The 26,177-nt window shown below is 31.8% G+C and overlaps 2 protein-coding genes across 9 annotated transcripts; both read left to right on the forward strand.

The window, feature by feature from the left end:
- Positions 1-11,596: 11,596 nt before the first annotated feature.
- On the forward strand, positions 11,597-12,315 carry LOC146531280 (uncharacterized). Its single transcript, XM_085198084.1, has 2 exons — positions 11,597-11,816; positions 11,910-12,315. Exons 1-2 carry the CDS (start codon positions 11,701-11,703, stop codon positions 12,208-12,210), a joined length of 417 nt encoding a protein of 138 aa, XP_085054210.1. The 5' UTR covers positions 11,597-11,700; the 3' UTR covers positions 12,211-12,315.
- Positions 12,316-12,494: 179 nt separating this feature from the next.
- On the forward strand, positions 12,495-25,678 carry LOC146531281 (uncharacterized). 8 transcript variants are annotated; one of them, XM_085198075.1, is made up of 16 exons: positions 12,511-12,652; positions 13,317-13,796; positions 14,164-14,302; positions 15,475-15,604; positions 15,916-16,023; positions 16,399-16,482; positions 16,971-16,991; positions 17,704-17,795; positions 18,392-18,529; positions 19,106-19,210; positions 19,948-20,089; positions 20,671-20,899; positions 21,311-21,477; positions 21,828-21,988; positions 22,577-22,745; positions 23,062-25,678. In XM_085198075.1, exons 2-15 carry the CDS (start codon positions 13,753-13,755, stop codon positions 22,721-22,723), a joined length of 1,707 nt encoding a protein of 568 aa, XP_085054201.1. In that variant the 5' UTR covers positions 12,511-12,652; positions 13,317-13,752; the 3' UTR covers positions 22,724-22,745; positions 23,062-25,678. The 8 variants fall into 8 exon arrangements, with proteins under 8 accessions (XP_085054207.1, XP_085054209.1, XP_085054208.1 ...); XM_085198077.1 differs by having other exon boundaries at positions 14,167-14,302; XM_085198081.1 differs by lacking the exon at positions 13,317-13,796 and having other exon boundaries at positions 12,495-12,652.
- The last annotated feature ends 499 nt before the right edge of the window (positions 25,679-26,177 follow it).

Raw genomic sequence — 26,177 nt, forward strand, 5'->3', positions numbered from 1 at the left:
ACACAAGATGCTTTGCATACAAAGGATATCTCTTCCGCCACATAATTTAATATTCAAATAGCGTTCATTAGCCATTCACTCTCCCTTCTTATATTATAAAGTAAAATGTGACATTTGTCGCCCTATTTCAAGATTGCCTTCGCTGCAGCAGCTAGCCCTCTAAAAGACTCGAGAAACCTTAAAAGGCCTACCGCGCGCACGCGCGTCGCTTCACAACACCGCCATTTTTGGAGAAGTAACTGAAACCTTGGTCTGCCTGTACCCAGCTATGCCTTAATAAGACTTAAACAGTTTCTAAGGCGAAATCGTAATAGAACAATTGTTCAATGTTCACTATAATACCATATATGGCGTATCTTGTTATGCTAGCCTACATTCCCACACGGCAATTAAGAGAAATTCCAATAATAACTACTATTTACTCGGATAACCTGCCATTTTGGACTGTAAAGGCTTGTTGAATATGTTTGTAAATATATAATCATTAATTTAATTTATTTGCGAAGGTGGTCTAATTATTTAAACAACAATATAAGCTTAAATATTTTTCTTTTTCGTAAATGTTTGTAGAATTTAAGTATATTTTTATAGTTCTACAGATTTATGTAGAACTATTTATACTTATATATAAAAAAGATTGTCTCTGTAATTACAATACTCCTTACAGAGGTATCAGTCGTGTATCACACCTTTTATAGATGTTATATAATCCAAGGTTTCATAAGTTACAAATAGATTTGTCCAAGGTTTTTTGGTTCCATATAAAGATGTGGAAAACCAAAAATATCTCCTGAAGAATTTATTAATCTTTTTATATTATGAATAAAAATTCCATTATTCGGCGGAAAGTGGTTAACACAATACTTAATGGGAAACGGAGTTTCTTAATAGTAGGTCCTGCATACCCTGTTGTGTACGGCAAAGCGTGAAGCTAATAAATATTTAAAAGTAAAAAATGTTATATCGTTTTCATTCAGGTAGAAGAGAGACGCAGCGTGTTATGTTAAGTGTTTTTCACTTACGGTTCCCTCTGCCTATCCTGCTGTATGCGGGATAAAGCGTGAAGCTGATTTTTTTAATAGAAACTAGCTTTGGTTATTCCATACTAAAATATTTTTTGTAACTTTACTGCTAAGGGTGCATACCATCTGGCGGAAGGAAGGAAACGCTATCGCATTGATGTCAAGGCGACCCTCGCGAGACCTGGCAAAAACATCCTTATAAGTGCATGGCTTTATCATCCACCTTGAAACAAGGCTGCGGCTTAACATGTAAATAAATTTACTTTTTGTCATTATCATGAGAGTCACATTTTGTTTGTAATGTTTTTTTATTCAGACAGAAATTTTTATTGTTATCTAAATATGGCGGACAGGAAACGTTTTTTGGTATATAATTTGAAATACATTCATATATCTATATATGAAGCATTCGTGGAACATTTATTTTATTTGTCTAGAATCGTTTTGAATTAAATCTAAATTAAGATAAAGTTTATTATTAAAATTCGTTTTTTATCGAAATGTACGCATTCTAAGTGCCATGTTACTTAGACTGCAGCTACAATGAGTTCACTTTTCAGATCTTTTCCTTTATTTGTACGGTAAGTTCTCACTTCGTACCAAATTTAATAACTGTAGGTCGACTGTAAGTACCCTATAGATTTTGATTCGCGGCGAATTGCATAAAATGCAGCAAAAACGATGCACAACCATGTTTCCTAAGTAGTTGGGATTTGTCGGTGGTTGGTGCTAATATATATATTTTTATGAAATCTAAATAGTTCTATTGTATTTTTGGCAAGAGTACGATATCCGTGGCGCCTTGATTTGACTATTGATTCTTTATCTTTGAATAAAAAGAAATCGAAATGCGAGAATAAAAAAATGTAAAAAAATGTTCAACCTAACCTAACCTAAGAATAAAAAATCTCTTGTTTATTAAAAACTTCTCTTACTTTTGACGCATCGACAAATCGACACGCGGGGTCTGGCACACTCCCGTGGTTCTAGCGCATCTGTCGCAACAAATCCCAACTACTTTCCTATGATTGCATTAACTTAGATTGTTTTTCTGTGTTTTAAGAGACCATACACCTAAATATTTGATATTAATGATAGCTTAATTAATACCTCCACACGATCTTGACGTAAATGGAACATGGACATGGAAAAATGGACAACAAAGTGATCCTACAAGGGTTTCGTTTTCACCTTTTCATGTACGGAACCCTAAAAACATGGAAGGTAATACTGGTGATATATAAATAGAATTTTAAGAAATAACTAAAGAACGTATAAAATAAACGAACACTTCTGTCGCCTACGTATTGTGCAAATTAGGACTAATTGTTTGTTCAAACAGATGCAGACGTAGAAACAAATTTATATAAAGTACTTAAACTGATAGGAGGCCAGTGGGGGCGCAGCGGCACATAGATTGTGAGTTCGATTCCCAGTCGAGGAAATGAAATATTTAATATTTTCTTTTCTTCATTGAACTCAACACGCAATGCTTTCAGAATATGGCAAAATGGAGAACGGAGTGTCTTAACACTAGGTTCAATCTGCGTACCCTGCTGGATACAGCGATACAGAGCCGTATATCATTGTCTCAGATTTTTTTAGTTGTAATTTAAATTTATATTTAAATAGAATATAAAACTTCAAAGCCATAAGAAATGTTTTGGTTTTTTCGTTTACGTTTTTTCCATGCATTATGTTAGTCCTTGACTTAATTTCGGTAATATTAATGTTACGCTTACGAATACTCCCACGCTATACTCGTATGCATTCCTAACAACTTGGCTCATCTAATTCGAAGAACCTGAACTGGTTTTAGTTGGCATAATAATCTGCACATTGACTTTAAAAATCATTAATTGCATAATATTTCTTTCTTTTTAAAATTAAACAAAATTTTGAAAATTGCAAATGTTTTTTACTTTTGGTTCTGTTGTATTTGAAACAATCATTTCTTCAATATTGGTACTACTACCTAATCTAATCGATAGACAAAAAGCAATATTTTATAACTATTAATTATTTTTTAACCATAAAAGAATTTAACTGTGATCTAGAAATTGTTTCATCAAAAATATTCATGAACATAGATAAAACAGAAAAACATATTATTAAAGTACATTTTAGTTTTTCCTCTTTTTCTTTAATTTTAACTATAAGATAGTATTATATTATATAGATAGGATGTAGAACGTAATCATAATAAAAGGCGTGGAGTCTTTGGCCTCCAGCTCATGCGGCCGACCGCCGATGCGAATTTGAATTCAAATCACAACGGTTTTCTTTTAGTAGCGGATATTGCCATTTAAAAATAAAATATTATTAGTTTATTGGCAACACTATATTATTTTTAACTAAGTATACATAAAGTTACAAAAGATTATAATTGTTCAAAGATTTTTGTCGATTTAAGTATTTAAATGAAGTATGCAGTCAGGCCAGTCGTGATGCAGGGGCACAAGCGTGTGACTATAATGCGACAGGTTGTGGATTCGATTCTCACTAGAGGAAATTAAATATTTAATATTTTCATTTCTTCGCTCTTTTGTCGAGGTAAAACGCTGCGCTGAGCAACACTCAACACGCAATGCCTCCAAAATTCGACGGAAAGAGGGGAGTGGAGTGTCTTAACACAAGGCTTCCTCTGCTTACCCTGCCACATGCGGGATACAGCGTGAAGTAGATAAAAAAAGCCTCAGAAACCGCCACTTGCTATTCAATATTTATAATAATCGATGACGTGATCTACAAGTGCGAGTAAACATAGTATCACGTTTTAAAATTCCTGACGCGTCGCGATGACCTTCGACGAAAGTCGTTAGGTTCGAATTTTGTTCGTTATATTGGCTGTACGTCAAGAATTACATCACCAATAGACGCATATGAGACCTATTAAGCATTTTTATATCTATTTATAGTACATTATAAGTTTAGATATATATTTTACTATATGAAGTCATCGAGGTCGGTCGTAGTGAAGTGGCACAAACGTATGGGTTTGTGGTTTCGATTCCCACTCGAGGAAAGGTAATATTTATTTAAATTTATATTTTCATTTCTTCGCTCTGGTGTCGAGGCAAAGCGCGGCGTTAAGTTCCGCCAAAAGTGAGGATCGGAGTATAGTACAGTATGTAAAACGATATTGATTGTTTCTTTTATATTATTGCTGCATAAAAAACGTAAATAAAAGATTTGAATAGAAACTGTTTTATAAAATATTTAAATTATAAAATATTTAAATTATATATGTTTTATAGTATGTTGAGCTGTTAATGATACAACCTTTATGCCTTACGAATGAGTCATCACTACCTAAAGGTACTCCAATGACGTCTTCTAGCCCTGTGATGACTGTTACAAGAAATAAAATTAAAAATAAAATATTTTTATGATTTAAAATTTTCCTTATTTTGTTTACGTAAAATTTACTATAATGACAAATTTACAGCGAAATTTGCATTCACCTATCATAATAATAAGAAATGAAATGTGCTAATATGTACCATATATCATATTAATATTATATTAAGTTTGTGAGGATGGATGTATGTTGCACTATCAAGCAAAAACTACTGAACGGTTTTGGAAGAAACGTTTACATAGGCTACAAATTATGTACAGATATAATAACTAACTAAATGTTAAAGGCCATCATGGCCCAGGGGCACAAGAGTGCAACTGTAATGTGAAGTTTGTGGTTTCGAAAAAATATATTCATTTGTTCGCTCTGGCACCAAGTAAAAAGCCCGGCGTTCAATTTCAACACTCAACACGTAGGTAATACCTTGTAAAAATTGGCGAAATGTGGTGTACTGAGTGTCTTAACACTAGGTTCCCTCGGCCTATCTTGGTATTTGTGGGATCCATCCATCCATCAGCCTTTTAAGGTCGACTGCTGGACATAGGCCTCCCCCAATGTTCGCCAGTCCGGGATACAGTGTGTTAACAAAAAAAATATGTTAATGTATACCATACATAGATTTATAAGCAACGAGACAAGAAAACACTTTCTTTTCCTTACAATCTTGAAACCTAGAATCTATGTCGGCTATTTTCCAACTGCTTTTTATAACAATGTAACGTCAAAATAATTCATCCATATTGTGAACAATCTCTGTTCTCAACAGATCGCACGTGAAAGTAAATATGTATGAATAGAGAAAGTGTACTGAGACTGAGAACAGCACGAAAGCAGCTTCCATATTCTAGTTGGATGCAGGTGACGTCAAAATACGGGCTGCGAGGTAATGATAAACACAAAAAATACAATAAACATATATAAATGTAAAAATGGCGGCTTTTTTGCTGAAAAACAATCTCTGCCACGCAAGCTAAGAAAGCAAGCAGAAGAAATAGTAAATTAAAATTTGGATAGGGTTTAAATAGTTTATACTAAATGGTTATAAAATAAATAAGAATAATAATAATGGGGAGCGGAGTGTCTTCACACTAGGTTCTCTCCGCGTACCCTGCTGTGTGCGGGATGCAGCGTGAAGTTGAAAAATAAATAACATTAAAATTATTATGCATACTACACAGTACAAAAGTACAGTAATTATATTATACACATCATAATCATCTCTAGAAAGTTAAAATTTTTATATCTTCATGATTTATTATAATAAAATAAAATTAAATATTTCATATTCAATTAAATAGTTTTTTTGTGCATGTACTTTTTACTGTTTTATAACAGTCTGAATTCATGGCACGTAAAGTTTTAACTTGTTGAATTTTAAATATTTCCAATTAGGTAGATTTATGTAAATGCACTGAAACCGCTATTTTATTTTTTATATATGTATTTCTTTATACGCAGTTTTTTTGTCATTCTCCTTTCGAAGCAATATTAGCGCCGCCATGCATTTTGTAACCAATTTGAAGGTAGTTGCAAGTTGAATTCCAAATCCTTAAGGAAATTTTTAGATTTAAATAACTTTGCCAATGTTATCTATATTGACAAAATTCACTGATAAACATAATATTTAAACTTAAAATATATATTAATATTTTATCTGAGTAAGAAAAGGTTGATATTGTAGTATAATATTTTTTATTTTATATTATCGAATTATTTTATTAATATCTATGTTCCCTATATAGGAACTCTTTGTTATTCGTCTCGAAGACTCGGTGGGCGTTTTCGACTCGCACTTGACTGGTCTTTATTTGTATTATATTAAATCCTTCAATAATGAGTCATTTTGATATGATAACAGTAAGAATTCAATGTAAATATTTTTACTAGTGCGATATTGACTTTATCGGTTTAAGCCATGTTGTATTCATGTATTTAATATTTTTTTTGCTTTAATTAAGTCATCAGTTATATAAAGAAATATAATCATATTTTAAGCATCATCGGAAAAAAATTCAGAATCTTTCAGAATTTCGGCAGAAAGTGGGGAATTGAGAGTGTTAACACTAGGTTCCCTCTGTGTAACCTGCTGTGTGCGGGTTACAGCGTGAAGCTGAAGTTGATCGGTACAAATATGAATATTACTATGGTTGTCCTTATAATATTATTAATATTTATATAAATATATTAAATATTTATAACCTTTTATCTATTAGACAGTTAGAGGCCGTCGTGGCGTACACAAAGGTGTGACTGTAAAGCGTCGGTTGTGTATTTCTTAATATTTTCACTTCTTCGCTCTGGCACCAAGGCAACAGCCCGGCGTTGTGTTCCACCACTCGATACGCAATGCCTCAAAAAATTCCGCGGAAAATGGGAAACGGAGTGTCTTAGCACTAGCTTCCTATTACCTACCTGCCTACCCTGCTGTGTGCGGGATACAACCTCAAGCTGATTTAATTTAATTTAATTTTCTAATCTATACATACATTTGTCTGTAGTCATAGTAGGTAGATTCTAAAATTTAAATAGCCTATAGTAACATAAATATTAGCGGATCATTAATCATATAGGAAATAAAACATCAATATATATAAAACATGGGTCACGCTCATTCTCACGGCCTTGTTTGACTACGACAATGGGTCTGGGCGTGGAATCCTACTATTTACGAATCCTACTATTCTATACTAAAGGTACCTATAGTACGGTTGACCAGTCGTGGCCGCTGTAAGTTAGCTGCAATTGGTTGCGCGTGCGCAGGTTTAGTTTTAGGATTGTTCCTACTTTTTTATTATTTTGTTCCCGAGTGAAGAATGCGCCAAAGTTTAGAATAGTTGACAAGATGTAGGCCACAACTTGTTGACCGTATTATACCATATTTGGTGCGAATACCACGACAGTTGGCAGTGCGGATAAGCACTGAAGCAGCAGTTCACGCACTGATGCACTCCGTAGACGATGCTGCAGATTAGTAGGTACAAAGGGTTGCTAAGTGGTAGTTTTAACATTTTTTAAGTGTTATTCTTAATTTTTAATAGAAAAATACTTTTTTTTAGATAAGGTATTAAAATTTTGGGGATTATCGGGATTTGAACCCGCGCCTCTTAGAAATGATCCTGTGAGTTATATTGTTTCTTAAAAAGCATTTGTTAAGTTGTTTGTTTGTTAAGAAAATATTAACGATAATCTCACGTAGCTATTTTCAATAATTTAACTCTTCCATCAATATCTTCTTCTGATGTTCTAGATTCTTCTTTCCGTAGCCAAAAGACATTTCTATGATATTTTTCGACTGAGAAGATCTTGCGATTACAATAATAGTTGTAACTAAAACCTACATATCTAAGAGATTTCTAACTATTACTACATTTACTATTAATTGATACTATTAGTAATAATATAATTATTAAATAACTGCAAGAACATGATGTTTCGTGTGTTTGACATGAAATACGGTGTTATCTAAATAATATTAATAGCTAACAATGTTTTTATCTATACCTTCATAAAAAATATAAATTCATTATCTTTATACCAGCTACGTATAGTTGTGTTACGGTAGATATGAGTATGTAGATATTGAATTATTATCCGAATATTATTTTTAGGGTTTCATACATTTAAGGAAAAGAGGAACCCTTTATGAGATCAAAGATAAATCCAAAAACTACACATTTGTGGATAAATCCTAAGAAATAATCATTTTAAAAGTGGGGGCACAATTTGATATTAATGCCGATGATAGTCCAAGTGAAGTATCAGATGAAAGGGCTCTGGGTTAGTTAAATTTGAATTTCAGAAAAAGCTTGAGACTTCCAATTTTTTTACGGAACCCTCGGTGGGCGACCGCGACTCGCACTTACCCAGTTTTTTGCCATTTACTTCGTCTGCATAGGATTTTTTTTAGGATATAAAAAGGATATCAATATGCACAATTGCAACGCAAGTAGGTACTACTAACTCACTAGATACCTATGACTTAGTTATTAATTTTCTGGACATGTTTAAGATAGACAAACTTCTCTATGGAACTGCCTCCGGAATAGTGGTTGTAATGGATGTATTTAGTTGATTATTGCGAGTAAGCTTCACGCAGTATCCCGCACATAGCAGGGTAAGCAGAGAAAACCTGCAGACCTAGTGTGTAGACACGCCGATCAAAATGAAGACGCTTCCGTCTCCCACTTTTCGCTGAATTCTTGAAGTATATAGTTGTGTATAGAGATTATATATCTAATTCTTCTGAGTGGGAATCGAACCCACAATTGTCGCGTTTATATTCGCTCGTTTGCTCTTTGCGCTTTGTCTAATAAAATACTTTAAATAATATAATAATTAATTTTTGACAGCCCTGTCACAGCCTTCTAGAGAGATGTGATGTAGACCGACACTAACGCAGTAATGTTAATTTAATAATTTTAATTAATAGCAAAACTGACTCTCTCTTGCATTTTTGTTAATATGAGACGTGGTAATTAACTCGTTAGAAAACTACAAAATTAAAATTATAATCTTACGCATATAATTATTATTGTTATAAGATTTTTACACTGAGTAAAAAAAATAAAGTTGAAATTTATTGCAGATAATAATGCAAATATTTAAATAAACATTAACATTGAATCTCTCTTAATTTTCAGATTTCAAAGTTAAATTTGGACAGAACAAATGGAGTAGTGCCTATTGATGAGATAAACGAGAAAGAATGTGGAGAAAGGTAAAGAAGAACTTTTGGAAAAAAATGGAGAACAGACGGACGGAGAGACCAGTGAAATATCAATAATTTAAAAATGCTAAGTTGAGACATTATTTTTAATAATTCAATCAATTAAAACCAGCCGTTTTTAATGTAGAAATAACACAAAGCATGAAGAAATGATTCATTATCAAGTACTTATATTGATAATATATCAACAAAGTAAAAGAATAAAAATCTATTATTAATAATTGTTTAATAATTATTGTGTGTGACTGTAACGCTGAATTATTATTTCTCAATATTTTCATTTAATCGTTCTGGCAAGGCAAAAAACGCGGCGTTAAGTTCCACCATTTAACATTAATAACTTCGAAAAATTCAGAATAAAGTGGAAAACGGAGTGTTTTCGCACTAGATTCCAGCGTGAAGCTGATTTTTTTTGAAGTCTAAAACAGCGGATGTATTATAATTGTGGCAATTTTAAAAGGAAACCCATTCTTCACTAATGGCCTCTATTAAAAATTCACATCGGTTTTCTTCCGGCGACATGGATACTGATTATTGACGGGTGTAGACGCGTCTGTTGCATCGATTTGTCTGTTTCTACAAGCACTTCTATAGATAAAATTGTTTCTATTTTATTCACTTATCTTTATTCTGTAGTTGCAGATTCGAATCTCACTTGTGAAAATTTTTGATAAGTTAAAAAGGTATAGTTTGTCTAGATAACGTGAAATGTTACAATTTAATTACGACAGTGTAATGAGTAAATTGAACACAGCTAAGAAAAAATAAGATTTGAAAAATAAGCACCTCTCTCTCCATCTTGTTTTCAGCTTTAGATTTATTAAATAAACAGTAAGTACAAAGTACAAAAGATGTTTAACAATATCTTTATATTGACCTTAGTTTTTATATTTTATAGTATAGTATCGAGGCCGTCATGGCTCAGGGGCACAAGGGTGTAACTGTAACGCGACGGTTGTAGGTTCGATTCGTTCCCACTCGAGGGAATAAATTATTATTTATTAATATTCTCATTTCTTCGCTCTGGCACCGAGGCAAAAGCCAGACGTTAAGTTCCGCCACTCAACACGCAATACCTTGAAAATTTCGACAGAAAGTGTGGAACGGAGTGTCTTAACACTAAGTTCCCTCTGCCTACCCTGCCGCGTGCAAATACAGCGTGAAGCAATTTTTTTTAGTATAGTATAGATAATATACCTATCAGATATTGTGCATAAATGGTAGTGTAAGTTGAAGCAGATGGCTATGGTAGTTATCGTTGGCTCCAGTACATGAACGAACCATGTTTGGATAGGACCGTGCGTGCGATGCACAATATATCCATAAGTGGACCTTCATTATTTATGTAGGGTGGCAGTACTCTGTAAAAATATTGTAATAAATAAAATAAACTGATTATTAATAGTTTTAGAACTGTTGAGGCCAGTCGGCAAATTGTGGGCTTGATTCATGCTGGAGTACTTAAATGAAATATTAAATACATATTTCTATTCTCTTCGTTCTGGTGTCGAGACAAAGCGTGGCGTTGAGTTTCGCCATTCAACACGCAGTGCCTCTAAGAATTTGGCAGAATGGGGAACTGAGTGTCTTAACACTAGGTTTCCTCTGCCTACCCTACTATGTGGTGTGCGTGATGCAAAAATAAGACATGGTCGTGGTAAAATATGATAAAGATAAATAGTGATAACAAACATCAGTGTAAGTGGTTGGAAAACGAAGTAAAGTAATTTTATAAAAAAATAAAGAATTTGTATATATACAGACTATGGTCTGTATATATACAAATTTAAAATTAATTTTTATTAAATTTTGATTTTGTATGTCATTCGTTTATTATCATTATTATTATAGGAAATGTGAAGTTAGCGGTAGGAAATACTATCAGGCTAATATTAAGGCCGTCGTGGCGAAGTGTAACGTCTACAATTCTATATATATATATATATATATATATATATATATAGAATTGTAGAATTATTAATGATAATGTTGTAAATAAATTATGGATATTTATTTGTCCTGTTATAACTGATAAAAGTATATTTTTTTTATGAAATTGTTACAAATTTAAAGAAGGCATTGTACAAATACATAGTCTAACTATTTTCTAAATCTTTATTTCATAGATTTAATTTTTTCTTATTAAATAAAGTATTTTAATTTTGTAATCTTTATTTCGAGTAAAATAAACATATACCTACACGTTACACATATAAATATACACAGCAAAGGGGAGTAAAATAAGCAACAAACGCCATCTAGTAACAATTTGAACGAAGTATAAAACATTACTATTTTTTCTTATCTGTGATTTCCTGGAAAATTGTCATTAATCATATAAATTATTTATACACATAATAAATAAATTTATAAAATCTAATCAAGGTATATTTTAATTATACAATTATTTCTGTTAATAATTTTAATTATTGTTGAGTTGCCTGTAAAGAATATTGCCAGCGTCAATTCAGTATAGCAATAAAAAAATAAAACAGCTGTCTTCTGTCAAACCACATGTCATTCACGATATTCGTATATTGCTCATCGTTTTCTTTATAATTTGAGATTTATCTATTGCTTGTTAATTTTGCATGGCTCACAACTTTATTTGTGAACAGATGACTTTTGGAAAAGACATCACATTGAATTGGAACGTTAACGTTGAAAGCAATGGACATTCTATGTTTCAAATCATGACAGAAAATAGGTACAAAGCGTTTTAAATTAGTTGTGATGTAGAATGCCAATGTTATTTATCTCCTTATGTTTGATAAAAAAAAATATTTATGACTCATTTCAGAAAAAGATCGCGGGAAGATGATACATGTGAATTTATGCCTCTATCGAAAAGGATCAACAATTTACACATAAATAATAATTTAACTAGTCCTCTTTCACAATCTTCTGATTCTAATCAAAGTATTGGTATTGATACTAAAAATGGAATATCTTCGCCAAGCTCTTCATCAGAATCAGATAGAAGACCTAGCTATGATCCAGGAATTAGCTCCTCAGATAGTAGATATTATTATGACAATAAACTACTTTTCGAATTGCATTTAGAGAGGATACAAAGATCAGGGCAGCAGTTCCCATTTTAATAAACCTAACATAGTTTGTGAATGTATTATTGTGTACCTGTATTATGCTTAATAGTATGTACTTGTTTTGATTTCATTATGACCTAATAAAATATATTTCATTTATGTGATGTTTTATTCTAATTAATTCATAATATTGTTCAGGTTTATTAATATTATAGTAGTCTAAATATATTATTGACCTCATAGCTGCAGCTGCATTTTTTTTTTATATTAGTTCTAAATTCAAACTCATTCACCAATCACGACAAACTGTTTATAGTATAGACGCCACCTGGTGACAACTTCGCTAAACGTATAAACAGTAATGGCGGATTTCATTTGTCGTAAAGAGAGGGAACGATGATGTTTATGTCGTTTTTATTGAAGTGTCGATGTTATTTTTAATATAACACTGCATACAAAATTATTTTTGATCGAAGACCGTGATTTATTAGACGAGGTAAGTGGTTTAACGTAGGTTTATACAGTAACATGTGTAAATCCGTGACCTTATTTCGGAAGCGGTACTTTGTTGTACCGTTAGACGGGCGCGTGGCCGTCCCTGAGTGTTGGCCGGAGAGTGCCGCGCGAGAGGGCCGCACAACCCCTCCTCTCGTTTCCCTGAATGTGGAAGGAGTCGGGAGCGGGAGTGATTTGGTTTGAAAGCATATGGAGGGGATCCCGCATCTTGGTGGGGATGCGTAGCGCCGCTCGTGATGGACACTCAGCTGGGCCAAAGGAACTGGTAGGGGTGAATAACCTTGTATCTTCCGTACTATGTTCCGCCCACCATCATAAAATGAACCCAAACAACATTTTTATGAATTAAAACATAAAAACTACGTAATTGCGTAACTAAATCATACACGGCCATTGTAGTAATTTCTTTGTCTCAATCATTCGCTTGATTTAACCTTGTATCAAAGTTCAAATGCTCAAAATGTTATTTATATAGCCCGCCGACCTTGCTAATATAATTTGAATACTCAAACATTAAAACTATTGATATACTACTAATAAAATCATAAAAAAACACCACGCTTTTTAAATATTTCTCTACATATAAGAAAAATGTATTTCAAAGGAAATACCGTTGCTGATTTCATTAGTCTATTCACAAACAGGTACACATATCCAAAGGCATGTAACAAGATGATTACTCAACTTGGCTTCCTACAGTTATTGAACCACAACCGCACCTCGCGTTGTGAAAGTACAGCAAAGAGAAAGTGAGGATCACGTTAAGCACGAACATACACTCAAACTATATGCGTATAACTAACTCGCCGGTCGACTCTAGTATATTGGGCCTGCATAAAAACTTTCTTTAACCTACTTTCTTGTCATCTTTCGCCTCTCACCGTAGTTGGATCGAATTAATTCCAGTGTGTTTCGTTTGGTGGTTGAAAACGGTGTGTGCCCTACCATTTAGTTCCCAATGGTCCCGTCCACTTAGGCTCGGTGGTGGGACGCCGTCGTGGGGATATTGTGGTAGTGAATGAATCAAGTGGGACAGTGCTTTTGTTTTTTTTTTCACCCGCTACATAGGAGAAGTGGGCTATGTGTGACATGCAGAATATGCCGACGAGAGATGACGCTTCTTGGTAGGGGGATGTCTTTTTTTAACATTTCTTAGAAATAATATCGAAATTATTTAGTATAGCTTTAAAGAGTTATATAAATATGCCTCGCTATAATCTATAGAATAAGAATGGCCTCAATATGAGATATTTAATTTGTCAATATCTAAACAATATATATTTTTTTAAATATTGAAATAAATAGAATAGAAATTTAAACAGAATAAATTTTTTTGAGTCTATTATACTTTATATTACAACCATATGTGCTATAATCTATTATAATATACGGAGTTTATAATGTAATCATTATGAAATAATGTTTATTTATAAATCAATCATTTTTTAATAGTAAAAATAATGAGATTCTCATATTTAATAACTTTATTAGCAGTGACGAGGACTCCGAGATGAATTTTGCTGCATTCTCAGCAGTTGGTGCTGCTGGGACACATTTTGTGACAACAGGTGGTCAGTTGCCAGTCACAAAACTGCAGCAAAATGTAACCAATAATGGAGGATTGTCACAGGTACTATAACTGTAATCATGCTATAAATACATATTGTGATCAATGCTATCATAATAAACTAAAAATTAATAATAATACTACTAACACTAATTTACACTGTTGTATAAGAGAAACTTTCTAAACATATAAACAACCTTAATTTTTAAAATAGCATATACAGTTAGATGTAATATATAATTTAAAAGTATTGAAATACTCGACATAATCTACATATTATGATACAGACAGGAAAAGAGATTAATGTGACCTACAATACTATTTTTATTATTTTTATATGATTATAATTTAAAATGTGTATACCTCAAAAATTATAGTTATTTAATTTTTCTTATACTTAACTTTAAAAAAGGCACAAGGTTAACTGTAAAATTTTATTGCGCTATCATTATTATGGAAGCCATTAAATTTTAAATGATACTTTAATACTATTTTCGAGCTGATAAGGTAACTTGTGTTGTTCATGTAGTATCTTTAGTAATTATTGAGTAGCATTAAGTTTTGCTATTTTTTATTTATAATATACTGGCATTTCAAAAGTGATTTCTGTACTTATTTCTTTTATAAATCACCATTTTAATCAAATATAAGTTTACCAAAGTTTTTTTAAATATTGTATATATAGAAGATACTGTTAAATAATTAAATAAATAGCATAATTTTATTGCATGCAACTTATATAATAATAGACTAAGACTATACTAAGAAAGCTATTTTATTTGTTTGGTCATAACTTTCACTTATGTAGAGACTCTTGTCATAAAGTCAAGTACTACATATAGTAAAATTGCAATAGACTATATTATTTTTTCAAATTTGTAGATATGCAAATATAAAATAAATTCATCTAATATTTATACTTTTACTGTGTATGATGAATTTTGTCTAAGTTTAATGTTATCAAGTTTATTTTTAATAAGAGGAGACTTTGTTTTATTAAAACAAATAAAAGAATTATAATTTCTAGATGAAAATAAATATTTTCTGTTTTTAGACTTTGTTAGACTTTTAGTAAACTTTACTGCATTTAGACATATGGTTAGTTTACATCTAATAGTACTAGTTTCTGTGTTTGTGATGATAAATTGTAGTGTAATGTGGGATAATAAGTTAGTTTTTCTTTCTCCGCTTTGCTTATTTATAACTTTGTCTGTAATAAAATATTTTAATTACAGGTAGTCAGTATGGTCGGAGGAGTCAACATGGGTGACAGTGTACAATACTTGCGTACAATAGATGGTGGTGCTTTACAAGCTACGCCTCAACTCATATCTGTGCCCATTGCCTTGCCAGGTGCTAAGCCTGGTATGTAGATATACTCATATTTTATGTACTTATATTTTCTTACTCTTGAATATTTTCTTTCTGAATAAACAATGCACAAAAGTTCAAAAGCCTAACTTCTGGACAGCCATGACTTGTTGACTGTAAGAGAGGCAGGGGGTTGCCTCAGTTTACCTTTGCGAAAATAGTATCAATATTGACTTGGGGAAGGTTATATACATTGCTTTTATTATATAAATGATGAAGAAATTAAATTATTTCATAATATTTCTATATGTAGAAAGAATTTTTATTATATTATATATTTATTAATATTTCCTTTTACTTAACAGGTGACCCACAGCCCACGGTGCAGATCCAAGTGCTAAGCCCAAATTTGACACTGCAACAACAGCAGCCAAAATATCAGATGCAAATACCTATACAAGGTTTTCAGCAAGGTAAAGAAATATATAATTGCTATTTTTAAAAATGTTAGTTTTATTAGTAGTATTTATGTTAGTTTTATGTGTTTTCTTAGTTATATTTTGTAAGTAATTTTTACCTGCAGCACAATCTGCCTCAACAAATACAAAAGTACACCACCTGCAACAACAAATACAAAAGTACAAAATTTTGTAGAGTTTCAACATCCATCCTACTTTTATAATTGTTTTGCGAAATTGGGCGGGGCGTGGGAAGTGGAGTGTCTTAATACTACATTTCCTTTGCCTATGCGGGAAAATGCGTGAAGCTGCTTCGTATTTAATAGAAAAATAAAAAAAATGCATTTTTATTTCCTTATATAAGTTTTGTTTTTTAAATTTTATTTGTAGGTGGTGCCGTCCTCACACTGGCTTATTCTCCAGAAAACAATGAATCTGGTGGGATACAATTAATAGGAAATACATTACCCGAAGGTCAGAATCTATATAAATGTATAATACTATTTAATAATAAGCCAAAAGAACCTCATGGCGCAGCGTGACAGCGTCTGACTGTAACGACTGTGGGTTTGATCCTATTTAGGGGATTGAAGTAAATTCAATCCTTTTTTCTGGTGAGAAGATCCGGAACATTGAGTTCCGTTCAGCGATTTTAAACCAGCGTGCCTCTAAACACGAAGGTTGTGAGTTCGCTACCCATCCGGGGTAACTTTTTTCATTTCCTCGCTCTGGTAGTATATATAGGCAGCGCGTGGCATCAAGTCGAGCCTCAAGAATTCTTAAAAAGTGGAGAACAGATGTGCCTCAATGCGAATAGGGTGTCCTAACACTAGGTTCCCAGGTTCACCCCGCTATGTGCGGGATACAGCGTGAACCTTATAAAAATTTAAATTAAATCCTGTTATTTTTTTATCATTCATTACAAAAAAGATAATAATAATTATGTGATTCAATATGTCCAGGTACATTCAGGATGAGATCAGGTGAATAAACAGTATAGTAGCAGCTTTCTAACAACTTGTGGTTATCATTTTTCACCTGTCAATAACTCATTGTATTTGCACTATTATAAAAAAACGATTTAAATATTGTAACATTAGTGACCCACACGCAGTTTCGCCCGATTAAACTTATATTGTAGACACTAGTCAAAAATTTTACATAATTTGTAGCCATCTGATGTATAAGCTATGGTTACTATATAGTTTCATCCAAATCTGTTTAGTAGTTTTTGCGTTTAAGTGGAACAAACATCCATTCTCACAAACTCACATTTGTAATATTAGTAGGATTAGTATAGATAGATAAGATTTATTCAAATTTAGTGACAGTTCCTATAAAGTATTTATGACACAAAACATTGTTTTTCCTTGATATTTTTTTTTAAATGATAACTCAGCACTGATTCATTTAAATTTAGAGTTGGCACTCATATGCTCACTCACTTAAGTAAATAACTGTCTGTACCAAAATGTTTTAAAATATAGATAAAATACTATTTTCACTTCTCATCTAATCTGCCTACCCTGCTGTGTGCGGGAGCGTGAAGCTGATCTAATATAAATTGGATGTTGTTCACAATTTTATTTCTTTTAACCTAACTGTATTAAAATTCACAACTATTTAAATTTTATTTATATTGTCCTTATTTTTGTAAAATTATTTTTTATTTAAATTTATTTGATATTTTTACAGGCCTACAAGTATTAGCGGCTATGCCACAAGAAATGCAACTCGTCCAACCTCAGCAGACTCAAGACAAAGAACAACAAAATATACAACATCAGGTATTTTAGTAGTTTTATTTACTTTATACCAATATCTTTTCAAATAAAAAAAAGTAAATTAAAATAGGTTTATCGGTTGGGGAGCTACAATGCTACTGAAAAATATTTATATACATACGCACATAGAGAGACACGTTAAACTTACAACTCCCCTTTGATAGAATATTCTGAATTGTATTTTAAAGTAGCGACCGGCTGGCGGCTTTGCCCGCTTTAACTATAAAATTATTTATTTACTAGTCTATAGAATTACTTTTGTGTTCTAATAACTATATCATTTTAAATACAATATCTATACATTGAAAATTTATGTGCCAGGCAATTTAATAAAAAAGTTATTTTATGGTAATTTCGTTGAAATAAAATATGAAGTGTTCTTCTCTTATTCATATAACTCTTATTTATGAAGCTATTAAAATAAAACAAACACAATGTTAAGGAAAGATTACTTAAATTGCTTTTATATTCATAAATATCCCAAATATATTTTTTTCTTATGTATCTTCCATGTACAGACAATGATCACTTATAATTTTATTATATGTATATATATATATATAGATTTCAATAAATTTAAATATTTTAATTTTCTACAGGTATTCATAACGTCAAACAATCAAATAGTCATCAATGGTCCCGAAACTAAAACGCTGAACAACAACACGAGCGCCGACAACAACAATGAAATAACAGATATTATTATTAAAGAAGAGTGCGACGAGAATATTGACGATGTAAGTTGTATTTTTTTAGCTTCACGCTTTATCCCGCATATAGACACTCCATTCCCGAGTACCTCACAATGTTCCACGCAATGTTCCAATAATTTTTGGAACATTGCGTGTTGAGTGGCGGAACTCAACGCTGCACTTTATCATCGTCTCCTAGTGGAAATCGAATCCACAACCTTATCACTCAATACAATAATTGTTGTGTAAAAGATCATATAATCTATGGATGGCTTCTTAAATAGAAGAAAATAGGATTTTCTTTATACCAAGAACCCGCTTGCTTCACCCACTTGCATTACGGTACTTTTTTTATTTATGAACCGATTGAAATAGATGCTATGTTAAAGGAAGATTACCAATATATAATGGTGAAAACCGCACATAAATTGTTTCTGAAATTAGAATGCACAAACACACGGATAAGCGGATAAAAACATTAAAATTTATTGTTTAGAGTTGTTACTACACTAATATATCCCCTAATAATAGTTTTTTTTCTTATAAATCTTCCATGTACAGGAGGCGATGTCTTACACGTTTATTATACATATTAATATGGATTTTTTCCATATTTTATAGGAAAGCTCACAAGGCACAGACGCGGACGCGGGCGACAGCGTACCGTGGCAGCTGACCAACCCCTCGCCAGACCTTGTCAAGTACCTGAACACATTGCCTCCACAGGTATTATAAAAAAAATGTTTATATGCTTATATTAAATTATTTTCTATCTATATTAATTTCTCTCAGAAACTACTGTTTAGTTTAGTTAAAAAATGTGTTTTCATTGGATAGTATGCTTATCGAGGTATAATGTAGTACGTCTTTTTAGTGGTATATACAGCTATGCATCTTGGTATCTTGGGCATTTATTATGGGTCATGGATCATACACAACTCTTAGCTGTTTTACATTTAATTATTGGTGAAGCCGGAGGTAAAAGTTAACTACAAAATAAAGTGAGAGTAAAAATTTACGACCATTGATCCCCTAGATGTGTATAGAGTGTGCATTGTGACAATGGTAAATGGTTTTACACAATGGGTTTACGCCACCTAATATTTATTTGCTCCGAAATATAAAAGGCAGGTACCAAGTGAAATGTGACAACATCAGAATACTAAATTCTTTCTATCATGAAAACGCATAAGAAAGTTTTTTTATAAAAAAGTTATTAGTCGTTTAATAAAATAAAATTTTAATATACATATTTATTCTTCGCATTTACGGCGCAGTGGCAAAATATCTAACCGAGAGTTGCGTGTTTGTTTCACATTTGGGGAATGAAATATTTTCATTTCCTATCTCTGATGATAAGACAGCGCGGTGTTGAGTTCCACACGTTACGTGTAGGACTGAATGTCTTAACGTAGGGCCTGTTTACTCTGATATATGCGGTATTATATTAATTATTTTTTTAGCAAACACAAGCGTTGCCAGTGTCTCTACAACAGTTCTTAAGACTCAACCCGACTGAGGTAAAGAAAGTGGAAACGGTGGAAGTGGAAATGATGACGGAGGAGGATAAGAAGGAAGACATCACGGAGGCTGTGTTAGATGAAGGTCATTTGAATATAAATATGTTATTTAGTACCTTTGTTGATTACGTTGTTTTAACATTTTTAAAATATTATTCCACTCTTAAGAAAGAAGAATGCTTGGAATATGTGTAAAAAAGTTTAAGTAGCGAGATTTGTACTGGCACATCCTGGAAACCACAACAAATGAAATATTTTTAAAAGTCAGAATTTTAAATTTTATAAAAATCGGTGGCGATATAAAAAAAATTCCAGACATACTTTTAACCTCTATTTCATCCCTTTAGGGTACAAATTTTTCAGAATCCCTTAGTGGATGTCGAGATTACGAAAATAAACTTTTGTCCAAATAGCACGTTTCTACCATCAGCGGTTACGGTTGTGCCTGCGTCTTACCTCAGCTAATCAGTACATGTCCTTTTATATATATATAGATAATTTTTTCCTTGCTCTGATAACAAGACAAATCACAACGTTGAGTTGCGCCAAACATTGCGCAATGTCTCGAAAAAAGGCGATATCATGACAGTAGGTACCCTCTGCCTACCATGCTACAGGCGTGAAGATAAAAAAAGTAATTTGACTATAATTCAAGTTATGTTTTAGATGGCACTCTACACATACAGAACAAAAAGAAGAAGAAATACAAGAAGAAACCTCCCAAACCAGCCAGACCGAAGCCCGGGCAAGTTATTATAGCGACAGCAGCTGACGGCACGCCCATCTATTGTTGTCCGGAGTGCAGCATGGCTTACCCTGACAAGACTCAGTTGGAGATGCATTTGTCTGTTCACAAGATTGAGAGGAGATTTATATGTGGGATTTGTGGAGCTGGGTTAGTTTTTACTATATACATTATAAAGAAATGTTTTACATTTTGAAATATGAAATTATGCAATGAAAGCTATGACTGATAAATTACTGTTACTATAAAAAAAATATGATAAAAAAGTGAAAATATTAATTTACTTCAAATTTTTCGTTGTTCTCCGTCAGATTTGTCACACAACAAAATTATATCTAAAATGGATATCGTATTTTGGGTAATAGTTTGTGTATTATTTAACGAAGAGGGTAAAATTGTGATATTTAAATATTTAAAGTCTTAAGAAAAGTGGAAAGAAGAATGAAGGAAGGCAGTGTTTTGACACTAGGTTTCCTCTCCCCCTAGGTCTACCCTGCCGTGTACGGAATACAACGTGAAGCTGATTTAATTTTTTAATTTTAAATTTCCAATTTTTCACAGTTTAAAACGCAAAGAGCATTTAGAGCGACATAAGCTGGGCCACAATCCGGAGCGGCCGTACGTGTGCGGCGCGTGTGGCAAAGGCTTTAAGCGGCGGGAGCATCTTAACTTACACGCCGTTATACATTCTGGTGTCAAGACTGAACTTTGTGGGCAGTGTGGGAAAGGTATGCATCGTGGTTAGGCTTTCTCAATTTTTGTTCACCCGGGAAGGAAATAATCACAAGTGAAAAATCAAAAATAAATCATAAAATCTGTAGATACAGAAATAAGAACTTACAAGTTAAACGAATTTGAGAACGTCATGACGCAGCGGCATGGCGACATTTGACAGCAAAGGCGATGGTTGTGGGTTCAATTACCATTCCTGGGAATAAAAAGACAAAGCACGGTGTTGAAATCTGCTATGCAATGTCTCAAAAATTAAGCCAACAATGAACAGTGTCAACACTAGATTACCCACTCTTATATCTGCGAGATACAGTGTACATACAGCTAAATAACATGTTTTTTCCAGGTTTCTACCGTAAAGACCATCTACGCAAGCACACGCGCTCACACGAAACTAAACGAGCGCGAGACGAGGCTAATAGTGATGTGACAGAGAAGCAGCCTCCCAACACCTCTCAGACCGCCAGCACGCAGCACAACACTATCATGCCCGAGATAACTATACATGTTAGTGTATTGAAGTTTAAATCATTTTTTTTTTGCAATCAAGTTTCTATATACAGGTGGAATCGTCGCGCTATTTTTACGGGAGCAGCATATAGGATAAAATATTTCAAACCTATACCTAAAAAAAAAATTCAAGATTCAAAAAAATCACTATCATTTTTGGCAAAATCTCTTGTTTTATTTGTATTAGGTTTTTATAGAGTAGGTAAAACTGTGCTTTCATTTAAAGCGGTGCTGGCAAAAACACTCTGTATAGTCACTGAAGTTTTATAACAAAATATGACAAAATTAATGAATATTAAATTATTATATGATTATATTATGTCATGGTTGTGGGTTCAAACGTAGCGGGGTTTGAACCTACCCAAGAAGCACGGTTTTTTTTTTTCGGATCTTTCGGTCTGCACTTGAGACAAAGCGCGGTGTTGAGTTCCGCCACTCAACAAGCAATGCCTCCAAAATGTTGTTGTTCCCTCTGCCTGCACATCTGCTGTGTGCATAATACAGCGTGAAGCTAATTTTTAATTTTTAAAAAATAAAATTTGCTGTCTAAAAGAAATGTTTATAATCTGTAATTTCCTAACACAGGTCCCAACCAGCTCCAACATGGCGGTCCCAGTCCAAATCAATATACCGCAGCATGTGATGACGTCACTGGCACAGGCCCAAGTGCAGACGCAGACGCAGGTGCAACAAGAGCACACGCTAGACGCTTTACTCGCACATCACTCGTGACAGAGTGGATGATTGGAGAATGGTAATATATGTTTCATTAACTCATATTAGATCTACTAATAAGCTGGGCCCAGAATATAGCGATCTTAATGATGACGTCACTAGTATAGGCAAAAGCTGGAGTACAGACACAGATATAGAATATATGTTTGATGTGTTAAATTCTACCTAATATGAATACTATATTTTATAAAAATATTCACCACTTGTGACAAAGTGGTAATTATATATTTTAGTCCCAATTCATATCAATAAATATAAATAACTATATCAACGAAATAGTAAAAAAAACTTTTACATTCATAATTTTTTTAATTATTTTTGTTTTTTTTTTACAGATGTGATTAATCAGTCGACGGATGTCGTCGCCATGCCACTCCAAAATGCAGGAATCACGTTTATTATGTGAACGATTGGAATGTACTTATTGGTGACTATCATTGTAAAAAAAACCGTTATTTTTTCATATTTACATTTTTTTATCGGCAGCTATGTATTGTCTATTGACATATACCAACACCTTCAATGCAGATAATAATATTCACAAAATCGTTAAAGAAAAAGAAATAACACTTATATTAATATTTTGGAAATTATTGCTTAAATTCTGATAATATAGTTAAGTTTCGAAATATTAGATATTTGTGTTATTTTTGCATTATTAAATACAACTGATTTTATTTATATTTAATATAACTTTTTTAAACATTTTTTATAAGCAATTATGATTTCTGTCTTAAGTATTATTATTCTGGTAGGACCTCTAAGTACTTAAATAATTATATTTATCAACTTTGTAAATATTAAATACGTAATTATAAAAAAGCCTGAGATGTGTGCATGACAAAATCAAACATTTTAATCAAAATATTTTTTAGACTTTTTCTTTACTGTAAATAAATTTTTCTATATTGAATTATTATTAGGAATATTAATAGTTGAAATGTCTAATTCGTACCAGTGAATGATTTGAAGGATTTAGCTTACTAAAATACTGCTACAGTCCAATTTTTCCATACATTACTTTTTCAATTATCCTTGAAACCCATTTCTAAAAATTTTTAAATTATATTCAAACTTTAAGGCCTTTCTGAATGAAAAGTATGTAATACTGCTTTGTTAAAACCACTTAACAACGCCTTAGGTTGTCTGTTTAGATTTAAGTAATAAAAAAGTTTTTTTCTATTTATTATATGTATTGATTGAACTTTTCTTTTGTAGGTATATATTTTCAGTAATTCTGTATTGAGAAGGGGTCGATATTTTCTTGACGAGTTTTGTTATTAAATGAAAACAAAAAAAACTAGATATCTTTTAATATCATTATATTTTCATATTATAATTATAGTTAATCTCTTAAAAACCTCTACATTCTTCTTCAATCTTTACAGAATATAACAAGGACTTATTTTTGTAATCATATAATTAAAAATATCTGTATATTTAAAAGTTTTAGATGAACATGAAATTTAAATGAAAAAGATTTAATTGTTTTATATGTCTGTATGATAGTAGAGAATGTAGAGAAAACGGAATTACTGATAGTAAATAATATTATTTGTAAAGTTTATATTTCATGTTAAGTTCCGTAAAAAAATTGTTGAAATAAACATTTTTTTTTATTATTAGATGTGTCAAAACAGTATGTCGTCGAATTTCATGGTTTCTAAAGATCTGTTTAGTTAATAAGTCTATAGGTTATTACAGATTTCTTGTAAATTTCTTCCCTTTCGCGCAATTTTTTTTATATGTCTAATTTTTTATATTTCAAGTAGGAGAATACAATGTCAGTTTTTGTTCAAATATTTGTATATATATTACATAGTCTGGCAATAGAAATTATAATATACAAAAATGTTGAATGTAGCAGAATTTGAATTTGCACATAAATAAAAGGATTATTTCTCGCTTAATGTTCATTTTTTATAATATTTATGAAGTAGTGGCAATTGTCTTACAAGAATAATAATTATGAGATATGAATATATAGTTTAATCAGCTTTGATTTTTGTGTGGTGATCTCAAAGTACAAGTTCAAATCCTGCTAAATTCGTAATTTTTATACAACTTAAAAACCAATCATTTAAACATTTAAAAGTGTTTGTAAACTTCACAGAAGACTTCCATTTGACAATATTATACAGATTTTTTATAATTTGCTTGTGGAAATGTAATTTTTTATAGATTTCAATCATATAGTAAATTTTCATGTTTGTTTTAAGTGCATTGAGTTCTGCTCTCTGTTGTTCTGCCATTCCTCTGATGTTTTGAAAATTCGGCAGTGCGTGGGGAATGGAGTGTGTGTTAACACCAGGTTTCCTTTGCCTAGCCTGGTATTTGCGGGATACAGCGTGAAGCTATACAAAAAAAGTGTTTGTTTTAACATTTATTAGCATAAGGGAGTTAAATGACAAATCATTGCTTCAGCATCACATCACAGGACATTACACGTCAGCTTTAATATAGGTGTAAATTTTTTTTCGAATTATATTTTTGTACTTAGATATAAGTTGTAGGGCATCCATTGTTTCATTCGTTGCATTGTTATAAAAATATTTCATTCGAACAAGTGAAGGTGCTCTAAAATAACGTGTTTGCTACGTTTTTTTTTAAGAAATTTTGTAGATAAGTTGTACATTTGAACTGTAATTTTCTCTAGATATTAGTTTTCTTTTATAATTTTAAACATATTTTCATTACTACCTTTGTAATATCGTATATAGTTGTAAATGCAATTGTGGAATATTTCGATTGTTTCCAACGTTTCAATTCTTAAAGTTAACCGTTTAAGATTATTTTTATACATTACTTTTTAACGTAGTTTCAAGTATTATAAAATTAAGGCATAATTAAATAGGCAATAAATTCTTCTGATGTCTAGAAGTAATTTTTGTATGAAAACTTTTATTTATTAATAATGAGATTAAAAAATAAAGTCGCTGATTTCTTACAAAAGTATTTTTTCTTTATTTTCATTTCTTTCAAATAAAAATAACATAGTAACAGTAGTTTTTACTTGTCCATTTGTTTTGTGATAAACAAAAATCGTCACTATACTTATAACAATAAATGTTTGGAGAAGATTAAAAAAAGTTCTTTTTTTAAATGAAATATATTTTATAAGTGGTTTTTTTTTCATAATTTTAAAATAAAATATATAAAAAAAAAATACAGTCGAATTGATAACCTCCTTTTCTTACAGAAGTCGGTTAAAAAGTCCTTTGTCCTAAGGAAAAGTTTTAAGAAAACAACAATTTTTGAATGTATGATTCGTTTATTTTAATTATATATATTCCTTAGAACAAACTGTAAACACTTTACATATTTTAATCTTCATTGTATTACCCTGGGATCCGGCCGTTGAATCCTGCATAAACGAGTTTTCTTAATTAAACCTATATTAATGAATAATACATGATTAGTAGAACAGATTACACCTGGGTTGCCTGGAAGA

The sequence above is a fragment of the Heliconius melpomene genome, chromosome 15, assembly GCF_056956725.1.
Source record: "Heliconius melpomene rosina isolate 202511_hmr_F chromosome 15, ASM5695672v1, whole genome shotgun sequence".
Classification (NCBI taxonomy): Eukaryota; Metazoa; Arthropoda; class Insecta; order Lepidoptera; family Nymphalidae; genus Heliconius; species Heliconius melpomene.